This window comes from Bufo bufo, chromosome 2 (assembly GCF_905171765.1).
Source record: "Bufo bufo chromosome 2, aBufBuf1.1, whole genome shotgun sequence".
Taxonomy (NCBI): domain Eukaryota; kingdom Metazoa; phylum Chordata; class Amphibia; order Anura; family Bufonidae; genus Bufo; species Bufo bufo.
The window spans coordinates 282522466-282539497 of record NC_053390.1 but is presented as its reverse complement, the minus strand read 5'-3'; the positions used below and the strand labels follow the sequence as shown (position 1 = coordinate 282539497).

The window sequence follows — 17032 nt, the reverse complement described above, 5'->3', positions numbered from 1 at the left end:
TCTGTATACACAGTAACAGTGGTGGGGTTGTCAATCACTGATAGGACCGTCTCCTTGACTTCAAAGCCCAGAAAGTGCAGGAATATAAATAAATGAATGACGTACAAGTTTTACTGAATATTGTCCAACAAAGCTATGTATCAATCTGCTCAGCTCTTCCTGTTCTAAAACCTGCTGCCTGCAGATTACACAGCATTTTCATGGTGACAGGTTCTCTTTAATAATTATATGGCCTAGAAACCACTTATGCAAAATAAAGCAATGTGTGGCCAATTTTTGGACAATTTTTTTCAATTTAATATTCATAAGGTGGTACATTAAGGTGGTTTATTGCCTAGACTGTCTTGTACACTGAAAAGTAATTTCCACACGTCTGCATTTTTTAAAAAGAATGGTTATCTGTTAGCATGTTCAAATTTTGTGAACTCTTCAAAAAGTCATATCAAGGACAACTGCATATCTTGCAATGTTTGTCTGTGCACTGTTGATTCAGTCAAACCATTAAGAATGGGGAAATGGCACATATGATGTGGAGCTGTCTGAATCCGTAGACATTTTGGGTAGTGGTGGTAGATGTTATGCTGAAAGAACATGTGGAAGTCTTCTGGTCTGTAGCATAGTACACTACGTTTTATATATTCATCTCCCCTTTCTTTCTGTACTTGCTGTACTTTATGCGTTTTGGTCTATTTTTCTTATTGGACTTTCTCTAGATGTAGGCTTTTATTGTAGCAGTGCATACAGTCTTGTTCTCCAGTGGGGATTTTTTAGTATAGGATATGTTCTAGCTTTTTTGCAGGCTGGTGGAATTGACATAAAAATAAAAAAAAAGTGGATCGGATGCAGAAAAAGATATACAGTTGTGTGCATCAGACCTTAGTTCATTTTTAAAGGGAACCAGTCACCACAAAATGCAGTGCAATCTGCAGACAGCATGTTATAGTGCAGGAGGAGCTGAGCAGATTGATAGTTTTGAGACAAAAACATTCTGTTATTGACAGCCTTCCCTGTATGCTAAGGGCTCTTTCACACTTGCGTTATTGTCTTCCGGCATAGAGTTCCGTCGTCGGGACTCTATGCCGGAAGAATACTGATCAGGATTATCCTAATGCATTCTGAATGGAGAGTAATCCGTTCAGGATGCATCAGGATGTCTTCAGTTCCGGTACGGAACGTTTTTTGGCCGGAGAAAATACCGCAGCATGCTGCGCTTTTTGCTCCGGCCAAAAATCCTGAACACTTGCCGCAAGGCCGGATCCGGGATCAATGCCCATTGAAAGGCATTGATCCGGATCCGGCCTTAAGCTAAACGTCGTTTCGGCGCATTGCCGGACCCGACGTTTAGCTTTTTCTGAATAGTTACCATGGCTACCGGGACGCTAAAGTCCTGACAGCCATGGTAAGTGTAGCGGGGAGCAGGGGAGCAGCATACTTACCGTCCGTGCGGCTCCCCGGGCGCTCCAGAGTGACGTCAGGGCGCCCCAAGCGCATGGATCACGTGATCACATGGATCACGTCATCCATGCGCATGGGGCGCTCTGACGTCATTCTGGAGCGCCCGGGGAGCCGCACGGACTGTAAGTATACCGCTCCCCCGCTCCCCGCTCCTACTATGGCAACCAGGACTTTAATAGCGTCCTGGGTGCCATAGTAACACTGAACGCATTTGGAAGACGGTTCCGTCTTCAAATGCTTTCAGTACACTTGCGTTGTTACGGATCCGGCAGGCACCTCCGGCAACGGAAGTGCATGCCGGATCCCAACAACGCAAGTGTGAAAGAGGCCTTAGTCATGCAGAATGACCTGTCAATCACTGAGTGGCACAACCCACAAGAGTCCATTGCATAAAGGGCAGCAGTGTATATAAATAAATTACAAGTTTTAATGAAACTTTTCCCACATACAGTAATTAGATATCTGTCTGCTCATCTCCTCTTGCTCTATAACATGCTGTCTGCAGAATACACTGCATTTTGTGGTGGCAAGCTCCCTTTAAACAGGAGAAGCATATAGGAATCACTAATTACAGTACACAAGAAACACAATGTATCTGTAAATAAAATGTCAAGAGATATTTACTGAAGACTTGGATACATGCATATTCATACAAAAAGAAATAAAGATACAATACAATTTTTATCAGACACAAGAAGCTGAGAATAAGGGTTCCATCACATGTTGCAGAATTTTCCGCAACAAAATTTGCACCATAAAGACATTCCCCATGTTACCCTATCAGGATGAAAAGTGTCAATACCTGCGTTCTGTTCCGCGGCAGAACGCAAGTAAAGTTTTGTTGTGAATTTCCTGGAACTTAAAGGGGTTCTCCAGGAATTAAGAAAATAAAAATACTGAAATATTACTTTATTATAAATACATTCCCAAATACATTTCATTTGTTATAATGGCTTGTTTTGTCTGGTGAGCAATCATCAGGGGAAATAAAATGGACGCCTTCCTATTAGTACACAGAATCTGTCCTAATCGCACAGCAGGACAAATTACTTCACAACACTGAGCTAAAGAGCTGCCCCATCCTCCTCTCTGCTCTACTTGTTAGGTAATATGATCCTGAATACAGATAATAAGATCTTCAGCTGAATCTCTGTGGGAATGGAGTTCATAAGGAGACATGAAGTACAGAGAGGAGGGTAGGGATGTGACTAATGAGCAGCAGCACTTGTATTCAGTCTCCATTACCACAGCCCAACATTACCACATTCTATCCTGTCCGTCCTCTCTGTACTTCATGTCTCCTCATGAGCTCCATTTCTACAGAGATTCAGCTGAAGATCTTATCAGCTGTATTCAGGATCATAATCCCTGATAAACAGAGCAGAGAGGAGGATGAGGCACCTCTTTACCTTAGTGTTCTGAAGTAACTTTGTTCTGTGTGATTAGGACAGGTTTTGTGTGTACTAATAGAACAGCAGCCATTTTATTTCTCCTAATAATTGCACCCCCGACAAAATGAACCATTATAGCTAATGAAAGGTATTTGGGATTATATTTATAATATAAAGTATTTTCATTTTCTTAATTCCCGGAGAACCCCTTTAATGTCTCCATTCATTTCAATGAAGATGTAATCTGCAAAGAAATCCAGAACATTGTTCACACACAACATCCGCAACATAATCGGCAACAAAAAACCCAACTTTGAATAATCTGCACCTATCGATTATGTTGTGGAAAATTCTATGTGTGAAGACACCCTAAGGCCCCTTTAACACGAGCAAGTTTTCAGCATGCGTGAAGTGAACGTATAGCACCCGAACGGAATCCTGACCCATTTATTTAAATCGGTCTGGGTACATGAGCGTTTTTTTCACGCATCATTTCTGCGTTGCATGAGAATCGCAGCATGTTCTATATTCTGCATTTTTCACGTAGCCCTTGCCCCATAGAAGTGAATGGGGCTTCAGTGAAAAACGCATTGCATCCTAATCTAATCCGGATGCAATCCGGGTGCAATGCCTTTTTCACTGAAGGTTGCTAGGAGATGTTGTTTGTAAACCTTTAGTTATTTTTCACGCCTGTGAAAAACGCATTAAAATGGATTGCACCTGTGCGGAAAAATTTAAACACTGAACACAAATGCAGACAAAACTGACTGAACTTGCTTGCGAAATGGTGTGAGTTTCACTGAACGCACCCTGAACGCATCCTGAGCCAATCCGTATCGTTTGTGGGAGAGAGTCCTAACTGTCCTGAGAAAACTGTTTAGCCTGTTAACATAGTAAGGCGTCTTTCACACTTGCGTTGTCCGGATCCGGCGTGTACTCCACTTGCCGGAATTACACGCCGGATCCGGAAAAACGCAAGTGTACTGAAAGCATTTGAAGACGGAGCCGTCTTCAAAATGCTTTCAGCGTTACTATGGCAGCCAGGACGCTATTAAAATCCTGGTTGCCATAGTAGGAGCGGGGAGCGGGGGAGCGGTATACTTACAGTCCGTGCGGCTCCCGGGGCGCTCCAGAATGACGTCAGAGCGCCCCATGCGCATGGATGACGTGTCCATGTGATCACGTGATCCATGCGCTTGGGGCGCCCTGACGTCACTCTGGAGCGCCCCGGGAGCCGCACGGACGGTAAGTATACTGCTCCCCCGCTCCCCACTACACTTTACCATGGCTGACAGGACTTTAGCGTCCCGGCAGCCATGGTAACCATTCAGAAAAAGCTAAACGTCGGGTCCGGCAATGCGCCGAAACGACGTTTAGCTTAAGGCCGGATCTGGATCAATGTCTTTCAATGGGCATTAATTCCGGATCCGGCCTTGCGGCAAGTCTTCAGGATTTTTGGCCGGAGCAAAAAGCGCAGCATGCTGCGTATTTTCTCCGGCCAAAAAACGTTCCGGTCCGGAACTGAAGACATCCTGATGCATCCTGAACGGATTTCACTCCATTCAGAATGCATGGGGATAATCCTGATCAGGATTTTTCCGGCATAGAGCCCCGACGACGGAACTCTATGCTGGAACAGAACAACGCAAATGTGAAAGAGCCCTAAGTGCTGGAAGATGCTGAAGGAAATTTAGGGCAGTTCCTCACTTAAACAGTGTCAGCACCTAATTTCAGACTTTGCACCCTATAAGGCTGAGTTCACATGGGCGAGATTTCCGCGCGGGTGCAATGTGTGAGGTGAACGCATTGCACCAGCGCAATAAAAACTGAACAACGGAACGCAATCGCAGTCAAAACTGACTGCAATTGGGTACCTACTCGCGCGGGTTTGCCGCAATACACCCGGGACGCATCCTGAACAAATCCGTCACGCCCGTGTGAACCCAGCCTAACATTCCCAGAAGGTTGAAGATAGACTCTGTAAAAGTCATTGAAGAAAATCTGAATAATTTCCCATAGATTACCCTGACAACAGTTATTTCCCATCCTAAGGCCGATTTCACACAGTCAGTGTTTGATCAGTGATTTCCATCAGTGATTGTAAGCAAAAAACAGAAGCGGAGCCTCTACAGAGATAAGATACAATGGAAAAATTTGCACTTGTTCTGTGTTTTTGATCTACACCTGGTTTTGGCTCACAATCACTGATCAAACACTGACCAAACACTGACTGTGTAACCTAAGGATTTCTGACAAGACGTTTGCAGAAAGAACCAGTCATACAGCCTTCATTCATGCAGTGATAAAGTCCATTTCTAAAAAGCATTGGTTTTGGTTGTCTATTAGCAGGTTCAACCAGCTTTCATGCTGTCCAATAACAGACTTGTTTATTCCATACTTTTTAAATACATGAAAAAGCTTTATTAGGCTTCGTTCACATCACCGTTCAGCCTTTCAGTTTTCCTGCTCCGTTATAGGATCAGGACAATGAAAATGACGGATTCGGCACATAACTGAGCCAAACCGATCCTACGGGCCCCATAGACTATAATGTGGTCTGTTAGGTTTCTGCTCAGAGAAAGATTTTGGAGCAGACACAAAAGTTGTTCATGCAGGACTTTTATCTCCGCTTCAAAAATCTTCTTATGAGCAGAAACCTAACAGACTCCATTATAGTCTATGGCAGTGATGGCAAACCTTGTAGAGACCGAGGGCCCAAACTGCAACCCAAACCCACTTATTTATCGCAAAGTGCCAACACGGCAATTTAACCGGAATCCTACAGTCCAGTATAGTATATCTTCCATGTACCTTATCATTTAGCTATAATAGCCTGCCTACATTCAGTGCGCTGCCTGTGCTGTTCATAGAGCGCCCTGCGCTGATGAATGGCAGGAAAAGTCTAAGGCATATTGGTACACCATAGACTTTTTCCTGGGTGCGGGTGCCCACAGAGAGGGCTCAGAGTGCCGCCTCTGCCACCCGTGCCATAGTTTCGCCACCACTGGTCTATGGGGTCCTTAGTTTCCGTTTGGCTCAGTTATGTGCCGAATCCGTCCTTTTTGTTCTCCTGGTCCTATAACGGAGCAGGAGAACGGAAAGGCTGAACGCTGATGTGAATGAAGCCTTAATCATCTACTCCCCATCTGTCACACTAGAGTTTATGGACCTTTGCTGCATACATTTGGGTGGATGGAAAGGACAAAAGCAAGGGCTTATTTATAAAGTCTATGGGCACTTTACCAAGCATTTTTATTACCCAAATGCATCTAAAATAAAAACTGAATTAACATTTCCAATAATCTTGATTAAAAATATCTAGAGCCGCTAGGCAAACAATGTGTCTCCATGGTTACAGACTACAAATTAACAATGCGAACGTGTAATACATTACTGTAGGATCTGACTACCCACAGGGTTTAACTTGTAGTCTGTTACCATGGAGACACATAACTCTACATAGAAGCTGTAGGATATTTCACATGTAAAATAAATAAAGTAATACTTGGCTGCACATGGCTTTTAAACACATTGATTGCATTCATCTTACCTACTACACTTCTCCAAAGTTCACTTTTCAGTTTTTGTTCTCCTCAAAAAATGCAAATCCAGCAAAAAAACTATTTCTACTTACTTTACTGGATAATATTTGGAATCTGGTCTTCTCCACATCTGAAATATCATATTTCAAGGAAAAGGTCCAAGCATAACCCCTTGCCACTACATGGCATTGATCGTATCAATTTATTAAAGGAAAGCTCATCTGTTACAACTAATTTATGAATAGAAAAACCTAACTACCATACTTCTGAAATGCAGTCCTTCTTTCCTTAGTGGCACTAATGGTGTTCCCTAGTAGATGGGAAGTATCGTTTCTTATATCATATAGCGTTGTTGAACTAATGATCAGGAAGAAAGCTGTGGAGGGTGGTGTTATCTCCAACACTCTCCTCCAAGGTGGCAGCAAAAGTCTTCAGTCTTTTATCCTGGGGTTTGTTCTGATGGTCACCATCTGGCATTAGAGTAGAAATACAACTCATTTCTGTGTAGGAGACTGGGAGACGTAGCTTGTTTTTTTGTCTTATAGTAGAAAGTTTGGCAGCTAGTGCGATAGTTGATATAATAAAGATGGTGCATATAACTGCAAGAATTAAGATAGTAATCATGCACTGTCTCATTATAGACTGTACTTGTACCTTATCTTCTGAAGATGTAGTTGTATGTGTTACAGCTGCAGGCTTTGAAGAGTAACCAGGGGAAGCCAAAAACCGTACAGTGGTGACGTCATGTCCAGAAGTTTGATCATGAGAGGTGACTGGTGATAAGGTTGGGGAGGTCTCTGCTGCTTTCAGGGAAAAGCTAGATGTGATATCCTCCAGCAGTTTATCATTGGTGCTAGTCTGCTGGTTACTTGTGGAATCAACTTGTTTTACTGTGGTGGCTTTTTTATATGTATTGTTTGGTAAAACAGAGAACTCTTCGGATGTGGTAGAGTGTAATGTTTTGGACTGTGTAACAGATTTTTCCACATGGGTGGTTTCATCTTCGTCAAGTGTCTGTCCAGCTCCCTTTGTTGTTTGCTTTAAATCAGTTAAAGGAGTGGTTTCATCTTCATTTGTTAGAGACATACTCTTTGCTTTTTTAAGAGAAGCACTAGATGTCTCCAGAAGGTATGGGGTAGTATCAGAAAGCTCTTCCAGTGGTGGTTCAGTTGGATTAACTTTTGGTAGAATTTTTTCCTCTGGCTTGACACCTCCTTCAGTGGTTTCATCTTCACTGAGTGTCTGTCCAGAGGCCTTTGTAGTATGCTCTAGATCAGTTAAAGGGGTGGTTTCATCTTCTTCAAATAGAGGCATGCTTTTGGCTTTTGTAAAGGCAGCACTGGTTGCTTTCAGAATGTATGAGTTTCTATCAGGGGGATCTTTCAGTGGTGGTTTAGTTGATTTAACTTTTGGTAGAATTTTTTCATCTGGCTTCACATCCCCCTTAATAAGCTTCTTATCTATAATTTCTCTTCTGAAGCGAGGTGACATGATGGTTCCATCATCCAATGTGGCCTGTGATTGCCATTCCCACTTGTAGCTAATGCCAAAAGGAGGGTTATTAGGTTTGTCTAATGGGTTATCATCATCATCAGTCAAAAGGGCTCCACCCAGAAGAGGATGCTTGTAAGCAATGGCACAGGATATCAACACACACAAGAGGAGTGTGGTTGACAGAAAAGACATTCTACCTGTAACATGGATGTTTAATATTAGTGAGGGCAAAATGATTGTGCAGTAAACATAGTAAAACTAGGTAACAGTGTAAAAAATATTGTATTGTATGATATGAACATTGACTGTAACTCGATTTTAAGTATATATTTGCCATGAATTAAAAAATAACTCTAGTTAGAAGGTGCTGTGGATAAAATAATATCATTCATTACCAATAACCTGTAGATTGGTGACATATTCACTAACAGATATGTATTCAATCTACAGGAAATTGCATAAAAAGCTATTGCTCATAATTAATGAAAGAAGCACAATTTTTTTTTGGACATATCATTCATTCTCTCCGTGTGGCAAACTTCCTACTGGGTTATTACATGCCTCCTGGCAGTTGTCAGTCTCCTCTCCTTCCCACCTAAGGCTACTTTCACACTCGCGTTTGGTTCGGATCCATCATGGATCTGCACAAAGGCATCTGTTCAGATAATACAACCGCATGCATCCGTTCAATACGGATCCGTTTGTATTATCTTTAACATAGCCAAAACTGATCCGTCATGAACGCCATTGAAAGTCAATGGAGGACGGATCCGTTTTCTATTGTGGCAGATTGTGTCATAGAAAACGGATCCGTCCCCATTGACTTACATTGTGTGTCAGGACGGATTCATTTGGCTCAGTTTCATCAGACGGACAGCAAAATGCTCCAAGCAACGTTTTGGTGTCCGCCTCCAAAGCGGAACTGAGCCAAACTGATGCATTCTGAGCGGATCCTTATGCATTCAGAATGCATTAAGGGCAAAACTGATCCGTTTTGGACCGCTTGTGAGATCCCTGAACAGATCTCACAAACGGAAACCAAAACGCCAGTGTGAAAGTAGGCTAACTCTGCCCTGCTTGTTCCTCAGTATATCACTCCATACATAGAGTGCTGCTGAAGATATCATTTCATATACAGTCCTGATCAAAAGTTTAAGACCACTTGAAAAATGGCAAAAAATCATATTTTACATTGTTCGATCTTAACAAGGTTCCAAGTAGAGCTTCAACATGACTGAGGGCCCTCGTCTGTGTGGTAACAACTGGGTTTTTCAACAGGACAACGCTACAGTACACAATGCCCGCAGGACAAGGGACTTCTTCCAGGAGAATAACATCACTCTTTTGGCCGATCCTGTGTGTTCCCCTGATCTAAATCCAATTGAGAACCTTTGGGGATGGATGGCAAGGGAAGTTTACAAAAATGGACAACAGTTCCAGACAGTAGATGGCCTTCGTGCGGCCGTCTTCACCACTTGGAGAAATGTTCCCACTCACCTCATGGAAACGCTTGCATCAAGCATGCCGAAACAAATTTTTGAAGTGATAAACAATAACGGCGGAGCTACTCATTACTGAGTTCATGTTTGGAAGTTGGATTTCTGTTTTGGGGGGGGTTAGGTTTTTTTGGGAGGTGTGGTCCTAAACTTTTGATCAGCTGAAAAACAGCCTGTTTCAGTTTATTCGTTGTTTTCATTAAATTGAATGCTCAAAAAATGTTTTGTCTCACTCCCATTTCTTCTTGTTGCATGTTGAAGCTCTACTTGGAACCTTGTTAAGATCCAGCCATGCTAAATATGATGTTTTGCAATTTTTCAAGTGGTCGTAAACTTTTGATCAGGACTGTATATACTATCTAAAAGACCAGGCGTGCAGTGATATAATAGATAAGTCCCTACAATAATTAGTTTTAGAGTTATAAAACTCCCCTGATTCACACTGACTGTCTATACTAACTGCACTCTCACCGCACTTTTTGGGGTAGATGAGGGGGAGGGTGACAGAGAGGAGGCTCAGGAAAGTGAGGTAGCTAGCTGGGTAACAGTTAGAAAGCGGGGTCGAGGGAAGAGTGCCAGAGAGGCTAGCCTGATCTGACACACCCCAACAAGTTTGCACGTTTGGCAGATGAGGGGGATGTCAGTCCAGGGACGGCACTGCTGCAGCCGGACACTTCCTCTGCCAGTCAGGGGAATGTCAGCTCCAGTAAGCAGGGAACCAGGAGAGCAGGGCAGGCCACACAGGTGCTGGTAGTGGGAGACTCCATTATTAGGGGAACAGATAGGGAAATCTGTCACAAAGACCGTGATCGCCGAACAGTGTGCTGTCTTCCTGGCGCTAGAGTTCGACACATCGCGGATCGGGTTGACAGATTACTGGGAGGGGCTGGAGAAGATACAGCAGTCATGGTCCATATCGGAACCAATGACAAAGTTAGAGGTAGGTGGAGAGTCCATAAAAATGATTTCAGGGATTTAGGTCAAAAGCTTAGGGCAAGGACCTCAAAGGTAGTATTTTCCGAAATACTGCCTGTACCACGAGCCACACAAGAAAGGCAGTGGGAGATTAGGGAGATTAACAAGTGGCTCAAGAACTGGTGTAGGAAGGAGGGGTTTGGGTTCCTGGAGAACTGGGCCAACTTCTCTATCGGCTACAGGCTCTATAGTAGGGACGGGCTGCACCTCAATGGGGAAGGGGGAGCTGTGCTGGGGAGAAAGATGGCTAGAAGGTTGGAGGAGTGTTTAAACTAGGGACTGGGGGGGAGGGAAATTACACTATAGGAGGGGAAGATAGTGCAGATAGAGACCGGGGGCAATGTAGTGGGACTTGGGGAGGAATGGAAGGAGGGACTAGAACAGTTCAGAAGGAAAGGTGTATGGTAAAAAAATATACATAAACCTTTCAAATGTATGTATACTAATGCCAGAAGCCTGACTAATAAAACTGGGGAGCTGGAATTAGTGATGTGTGAGGAGAAATATGACATAGTGGGAATAACTGAGACATGGCTGGATGATAGCTATGACTGGGCAGTTAATGTACAGGGTTACAGTCTGTTTAGAAAGGATCGTCAAAACCGGAGAGAGGGAGGGGTGTGCCTTTATGTAAAGTCCTGTCTAAAGCCCACACTCCGTGAAGATATAAGTGAGGGACATGAACATGTGGAGTCACTGTGGGTAGAGATACATGGAGCTAAAAACAACAATAAATTACTAATAGGAGTTTACTATAAACCACCTAATATACCAGAGTCCACAGAAAATCTACTACTAAACGAGATAGACGAGGCGGCAAATCATAATGAGGTGGTTATTATGGGGGACTTCAACTACCCAGATATAGACTGGGAAACAGAAACTTGTATATCTCATAAGGGAAACAGGTTCTTCACAATAACCAAAGACAATTACCTCTCCCAACTGGTTCAGGACCCGACTAGAGGGACGGCCATACTGGACTTAGTATTAACCAATAGGCCTGACAGAACAACAGACGTGCAGGTTGGTGGACACCTGGGAAATAGTGACCATAAAGTAATAACCTTCCAATTATCATTCAAAAGAGCGTTTCTACAGGGAGGAACAAAAATACCAAACTTCAAAAAAGCTAAATTTAGCCAACTAAGAGAGGCCATAGGCCTAACTAACTGGGACAAAGTCCTCAAAAATAAAAATACAGCCACAAAATGGGATATCTTTAAAAACATCCTAAAATCTCATAGTGAGAGGTACATACCGTATGGGAATAAAAGGTTAAGGAACAAAAAGAAACCAATGTGGATAAATAGAACTGTAAAGAAAGCAATAAATTACAAAAAGAAAGCATATAAATCACTAAAACAGGAGGGTAGCACGGAAGCACTGAAAAACTATAAGGAAAAAAATAGAACATGTAAAAAACAAATAAAAGCAGCCAAACTAGAGACCGAGAGATTAATTGCCAAACAGAGTAAAACTAACCCTAAAATGTTCTTTAATTATGTAAATGTTAAAAAGTATAAATCTGAAGGTGTCGGCCCTTTAAAGAGTAATGAGGGGGGATTCGCAGAGAGCGACGAGGAGAAAGCAAAGCTGTTAAATATTTTTTTCTCCAATGTATTCACTGAGGAAAATAAACTGTCAGATGACATGCAGAATGTAAAAATAAATTCCCCATTAAAAGTGTCCTGTCTGACCCAGGAAGAAGTACATCAGCGACTTAAAAAGATTAAAATAGACAAATCGCCAGGACCGGATGGCATACACCCCCATATTCTAAGGGAATTATGTAATGCCACTCATGAGACGACCTTGACGCGGTGAGTGGCTTACTATGCTTTGGCCAAAATATAAACCAATGTCTCATCCAGCATGGAGGGCAGAGTGCTGGATGTAGTGTGCGATCACATTTGCATTTTCCGTTAATTATGTAATGTCATAGCCAGACCCTTATTTCTGATATTTGCGGACTCTATATTGACAGGGAATGTCCCACAGCATTGGCGCATGGCAAATGTGGTGCCAATATTCAAAAAGGGTCCAAAAACAGAGCCTGGAAACTATAGGCCGGTAAGTTTAACATCTGTTGTGGGTAAACTGTTTGAAGGTTTTCTGAGAGATGCTATCTTAGAGCATCTCAACGGAAATAAGCAAATAACGCGATATCAGCATGGCTTCATGAGGGATCAGTCATGCCAAACTAATTTAATCAGTTTCTATGAGGAGGTAAGTTCTAGACTTGACAGCGGCGAATCAATGGATGTCGTATATCTGGACTTCTCCAAAGCATTTGACACTGTACCACATAAAAGGTTAGTATATAAAATGAGAATGCTCGGACTGGGAAAAAACATCTGTATGTGGGTAAGTAACTGGCTCAGTGATAGAAAACAGAGGGTGGTTATTAACGGTACACACTCAGATTGGGTCACTGTCACTAGTGGGGTACCTCAGGGGTCAGTATTGGGCCTTATTCTCTTCAATATATTTATTAATGATCTTGTAGAAGGCTTGCATAGTAAAGTATCAATTTTCGCAGATGACACTAAACTGTGTAAAGTAATTAACACTGAAGAGGACAGTATACTACTACAGAGGGATCTGGATAGATTGGAGGCTTGGGCAGATAAGTGGCAGATGAGGTTTAACACTGACAAATGTAAAGTTATGCACATGGGAAGGAATAATGCAAGTCACCCGTACATACTAAATGATAAAACACTTGGTAACACTGACATGGAAAAGGATCTAGGAATTTTAATAAACAGCAAACTAAGCTGCAAAAACCAGTGTCAGGCAGCTGCTGCCAAGGCCAATAAGATAATGGGTTGCATCAGAAGGGGCATAGATGCCCGTGATAAGAACATAGTCCTACAACTTTACAAATCGCTAGTCAGACCACACAGTGAGTACTGTGTACAGTTCTGGGCTCCTGTAAACAAGGCAGACATAGCAGAGCTGGAGAAGGTCCAGAGGAGGGCAACTAAAGTAATAACTGGAATGGGGCAACTACAGTACCCTGAAAGATTATCAAAATTAGGGTTATTCACTTTAGAAAAAAGACGACTGAGGGGAGATCTAATTAATATGTATAAATATATCAGGGGTCAGTACAGAGATCTATCCCATCATCTATTTATCCCCAGGACTGTGACTGTGACGAGGGGACATCCTCTGCGTCTGGAGGAAAGAAGGTTTGTACACAAACATAGAAAAGGATTCTTTACGGTAAGAGCAGTGAGACTATGGAACTCTCTGCCTGAGGAGGTGGTGATGGTGAGTACAATAAAGGAATTCAAGAGGGGCCTGGATGTATTTCTGGAGTGTAATAATATTACAGGCTATGGCTACTAGAGAGGGGTCGTTGATCTAGGGAGTTATTCTGATTGCCTGATTGGAGTCGGGAAGAAATTTTTTATTCCCCTAAAGTGGGGAAATTTGGCTTCTACCTCACAGGTTTTTTTTTTGCCTTCCTCTGGATCAACTTGCAGGATAACAGGCCGAACTGGATGGACAAATGTCTTTTTTCGGCTTTATGTACTATGTTACTAATATATTCTTCTAGATGCAGCTTCATACTGCTCTCCCATGCATCCAATCATAAGGAGGAGTTAGGGGAGAGCAGTGTGAAGCCACTTCAAACAGGAATACACTGAGACTCTGAAGCAAGGTTCCCTTTAAGCTGCATGGCCTTGCAGCTTCCACATTGCCCCCGTTCAGGGCCTCCCTACGTCTATTCACACCGCAAGCCTGTCCTCACACTAGTGCTCATAACATTCTGACACCAGGATGTTCTGTGCAGGGCTCAAAGCTGGCACTGTCTCCTCCCTCCAGGGCAAGAAGGAGGAGGCAGCTGTGGCGTTATATAGGACTGCAGGTAACATTGATACCTCCCAACCATCTCAGACCCAGCGGGCCAGTTCCAGAGACCAGTGGCTGTCCCAGGACAGATGTCGTATGTCCTGATCTTCACTTTCTCTGCATCCTTAGGACACAGATAGTAGAGTGCAATGGTGAATCAGGGAGCTGTCTCACAATGCCAGCAGGACTAAATAACAAAGCACCAAGGCCAGAAAATGATGATGATTCCTCGATCTCTGTGCTCTTGTGCTCAGTCCAGCAGGCATGATGACGTTGCTTCATTGCACCTGCTGCTCGGGACAGCATATCTGCTCTATTTTACGGGTGAATGGGGCGAGGGTATCATCTGAAGGCAATCATCTATGCTGTGAAGATACGAGATGTGCAGCACCTGAAACTATGGATACTGGAAGCCTGTGCTAGCATTTCTCCTGCAGTGTTGCTATCAGCGTGTGAAGAGTGGGAGAAGAGGGTTGCATTGACAATCCAACACAATGGGCAGCACATTGAACACATTTTATAAGTGGTCAGAAACTTGTAAATAACTCATGAAAGAATAAACCAAGCACACCATTGTTTTTCTAGTGAAATTCCCAATAAGTTTGATGTGTCACATGACCCTCTTCCTATTGAAAAAACAAAAGTTGGATTCAAAATGGCCGACTTCAAAATGGCCGCCATGGTCACCACCCATCTTGAAAAGTTTCCCCCCTCACATATACTAATGTGCCACAAACAGGAAGTTAATATCACCAACCATTCCCATTTTATTAAGGTGTATCCATATAAATGGCCCACCCTGTATATTGTATTAGTTGGGGCCCATCGTATGTTTCATGATGGGGCTTCCTAGCAATTGTCATGGCAGCCAGGGACATTGTGAAGCCCACCAGGCTTGCCACAATTCCTATTCCACCATGCCTCTGGCTATTAAATTCACAGTTCACATACATAACTATTGCACTGTATGGTACAGCAAATTGAACAGAATTGGTATTGCCATGTCTGAAAATGTCCCATCTATTAAAATAATATGCAATTTATACTGCAAAGTGAATCCTAGAATTGCTATTGGGGCACCGCACTTCCACACAAAAAAATAATAATAAAAAATGTATCAAAAGGTTACATATTCCTTAAAATGATACCAACAAAAACTACCGTTCGCCCGGCAAAAAAAACAAACCCTCTCAAAGCAACATTGAAGGAAAAGTATGAAAAGTTATGGGTGTCAGAATATACCAACACAATGCAATTTTTTTTTAAAGTTTTTAATTTTTGAAAAGAAGTAAAACATAATAAAAACTATATAAATTTGGTATCACTGTAATTCATACTAACGCACAGTATGAATTATGTCATTGACATTGAACACAGGGCCCCTATTCTCATGATCGTTAGGGGCCCCAGCGGTCAGACATCTGCTGATCAGACATTTATCCCCTATTCTCTGGATAGGGGATGTTTGTAATGGGACAACCCCTTTAAAGGTTTAAAGCAGTTTTTTATTCCTTTGGACAGGTCAAACCTAGGCTACTTTCACACTAGGGTTAATATTTTCTGGTATTGAGATCCGTCATAGGGTCTCAATACCGGAAAAAAAACGCTTCCGTTTTGTCTCCATTCATTGTCAATGGGGACAAACTGTAACTGCACAGAACGGAATGCACCAAAATGCATTCCGTTCTCATACTGGAGAGCAAGCCGCAGCATGCTGCGGTTTGCTTTCCATCCTGGCATGCGGAGCAAGACGGATCCGTCATGACCCACAGTGTAAGTCAATGGGGACGGATCCGTTTTCACTGACACAATCTGACACAATAGAAAACGGATCCGTCCCCCATTGACTTTCAATGGAGTTCATGATGGATCCGTCTTGGCTATGTTAAAGATAATACAACCGGATCCGTTCATAACGGATGCAGATGGTTGTATTATCAGTAACGGAAGCGTTTTTGCTAAGCCCTGCCGGATCCAGCAAAAACGCTAGTGTGAAAGTAGCCTTATATATACATGTCATATTTGCCAAACAGAATGGCGTGGTAAACTGCGCTTTTCTGTCCAATAAAAAAGCCAGAAATGGACAGAAAGCAGGTCAAACAAAGATGAATTGTTGAACTCCATTTTCAAGCATTTAAATGTATACTCCAGGCAGAAACCCCAGCAGGGGACTAAACATGTGAACTGAGTCTTACTTGCCAAAAATGTCAGATTCAGCCAATAATAGAGTAATGTGTATGGGGGCCTTAAGAGAAGACACAGTCTGAACGATGCCAATCAAGCAGTTGAGCAACCTCCTTACAACATGTAGTTCTTGTCTTGCACTCATTCAGGAAATGATGCCTTTTGTTCTTACGGCTGATTTCGAAATTACTGCTGTCGCTAAAGCTTTTGAAAATATTTTAGTTCAAGAGCTTTATAGACTTTATAGTAAGTATGAGATCACGTCCAAAAACCAAGGCAACAAAACATAGAAATAACTAAAGAAAATACAAATATTAAATACATACAGGTCACAATAAAACATAAAATGGCGATATGCACAATGAGGCACAAAATAATAGTACTGTTACTCAACTGTATATAAGGGCTCATGCACACGACCGCATGTATTTTGCGGACGGCAAAAACAGAACTGCAAAAAATATGGATGACGTCCGTGTGCATTCCGTATTATGCGGAACGGAACAGCTGGCACCTAATAGAATAGTCCTACCCTTGTCCTGTATGTGGACAATAATAAAACATGTCCTATTTTTTGCGGAATGGACATACAGACATACGGAAACTAATTGCACGCGGAGTAACTTATTTT

General features: G+C 42.5%; 1 protein-coding gene across 2 annotated transcripts in view; it reads right to left on the bottom strand.

Annotated features, from left to right (window-relative positions):
- Positions 1-273: 273 nt before the first annotated feature.
- SELPLG (selectin P ligand) overlaps positions 274-17032 on the bottom strand; it is an 18055-nt gene continuing 1296 nt past the window's right edge. Inside the window, exons 2-3 of one of the 2 annotated variants that reach the window (XM_040416614.1) lie at positions 7043-8079; positions 274-800 (exon numbers count right to left, since the gene is read on the bottom strand). In XM_040416614.1, the coding sequence (XP_040272548.1) occupies positions 768-800; positions 7043-8074 (1065 nt within the window). In that variant the 5' untranslated portion in view covers positions 8075-8079 and the 3' untranslated portion in view covers positions 274-767. Of the gene's footprint in view, positions 801-5690; positions 8080-17032 lie in introns of those variants that run through there. The other variant, XM_040416613.1, reaches the window with a different exon arrangement.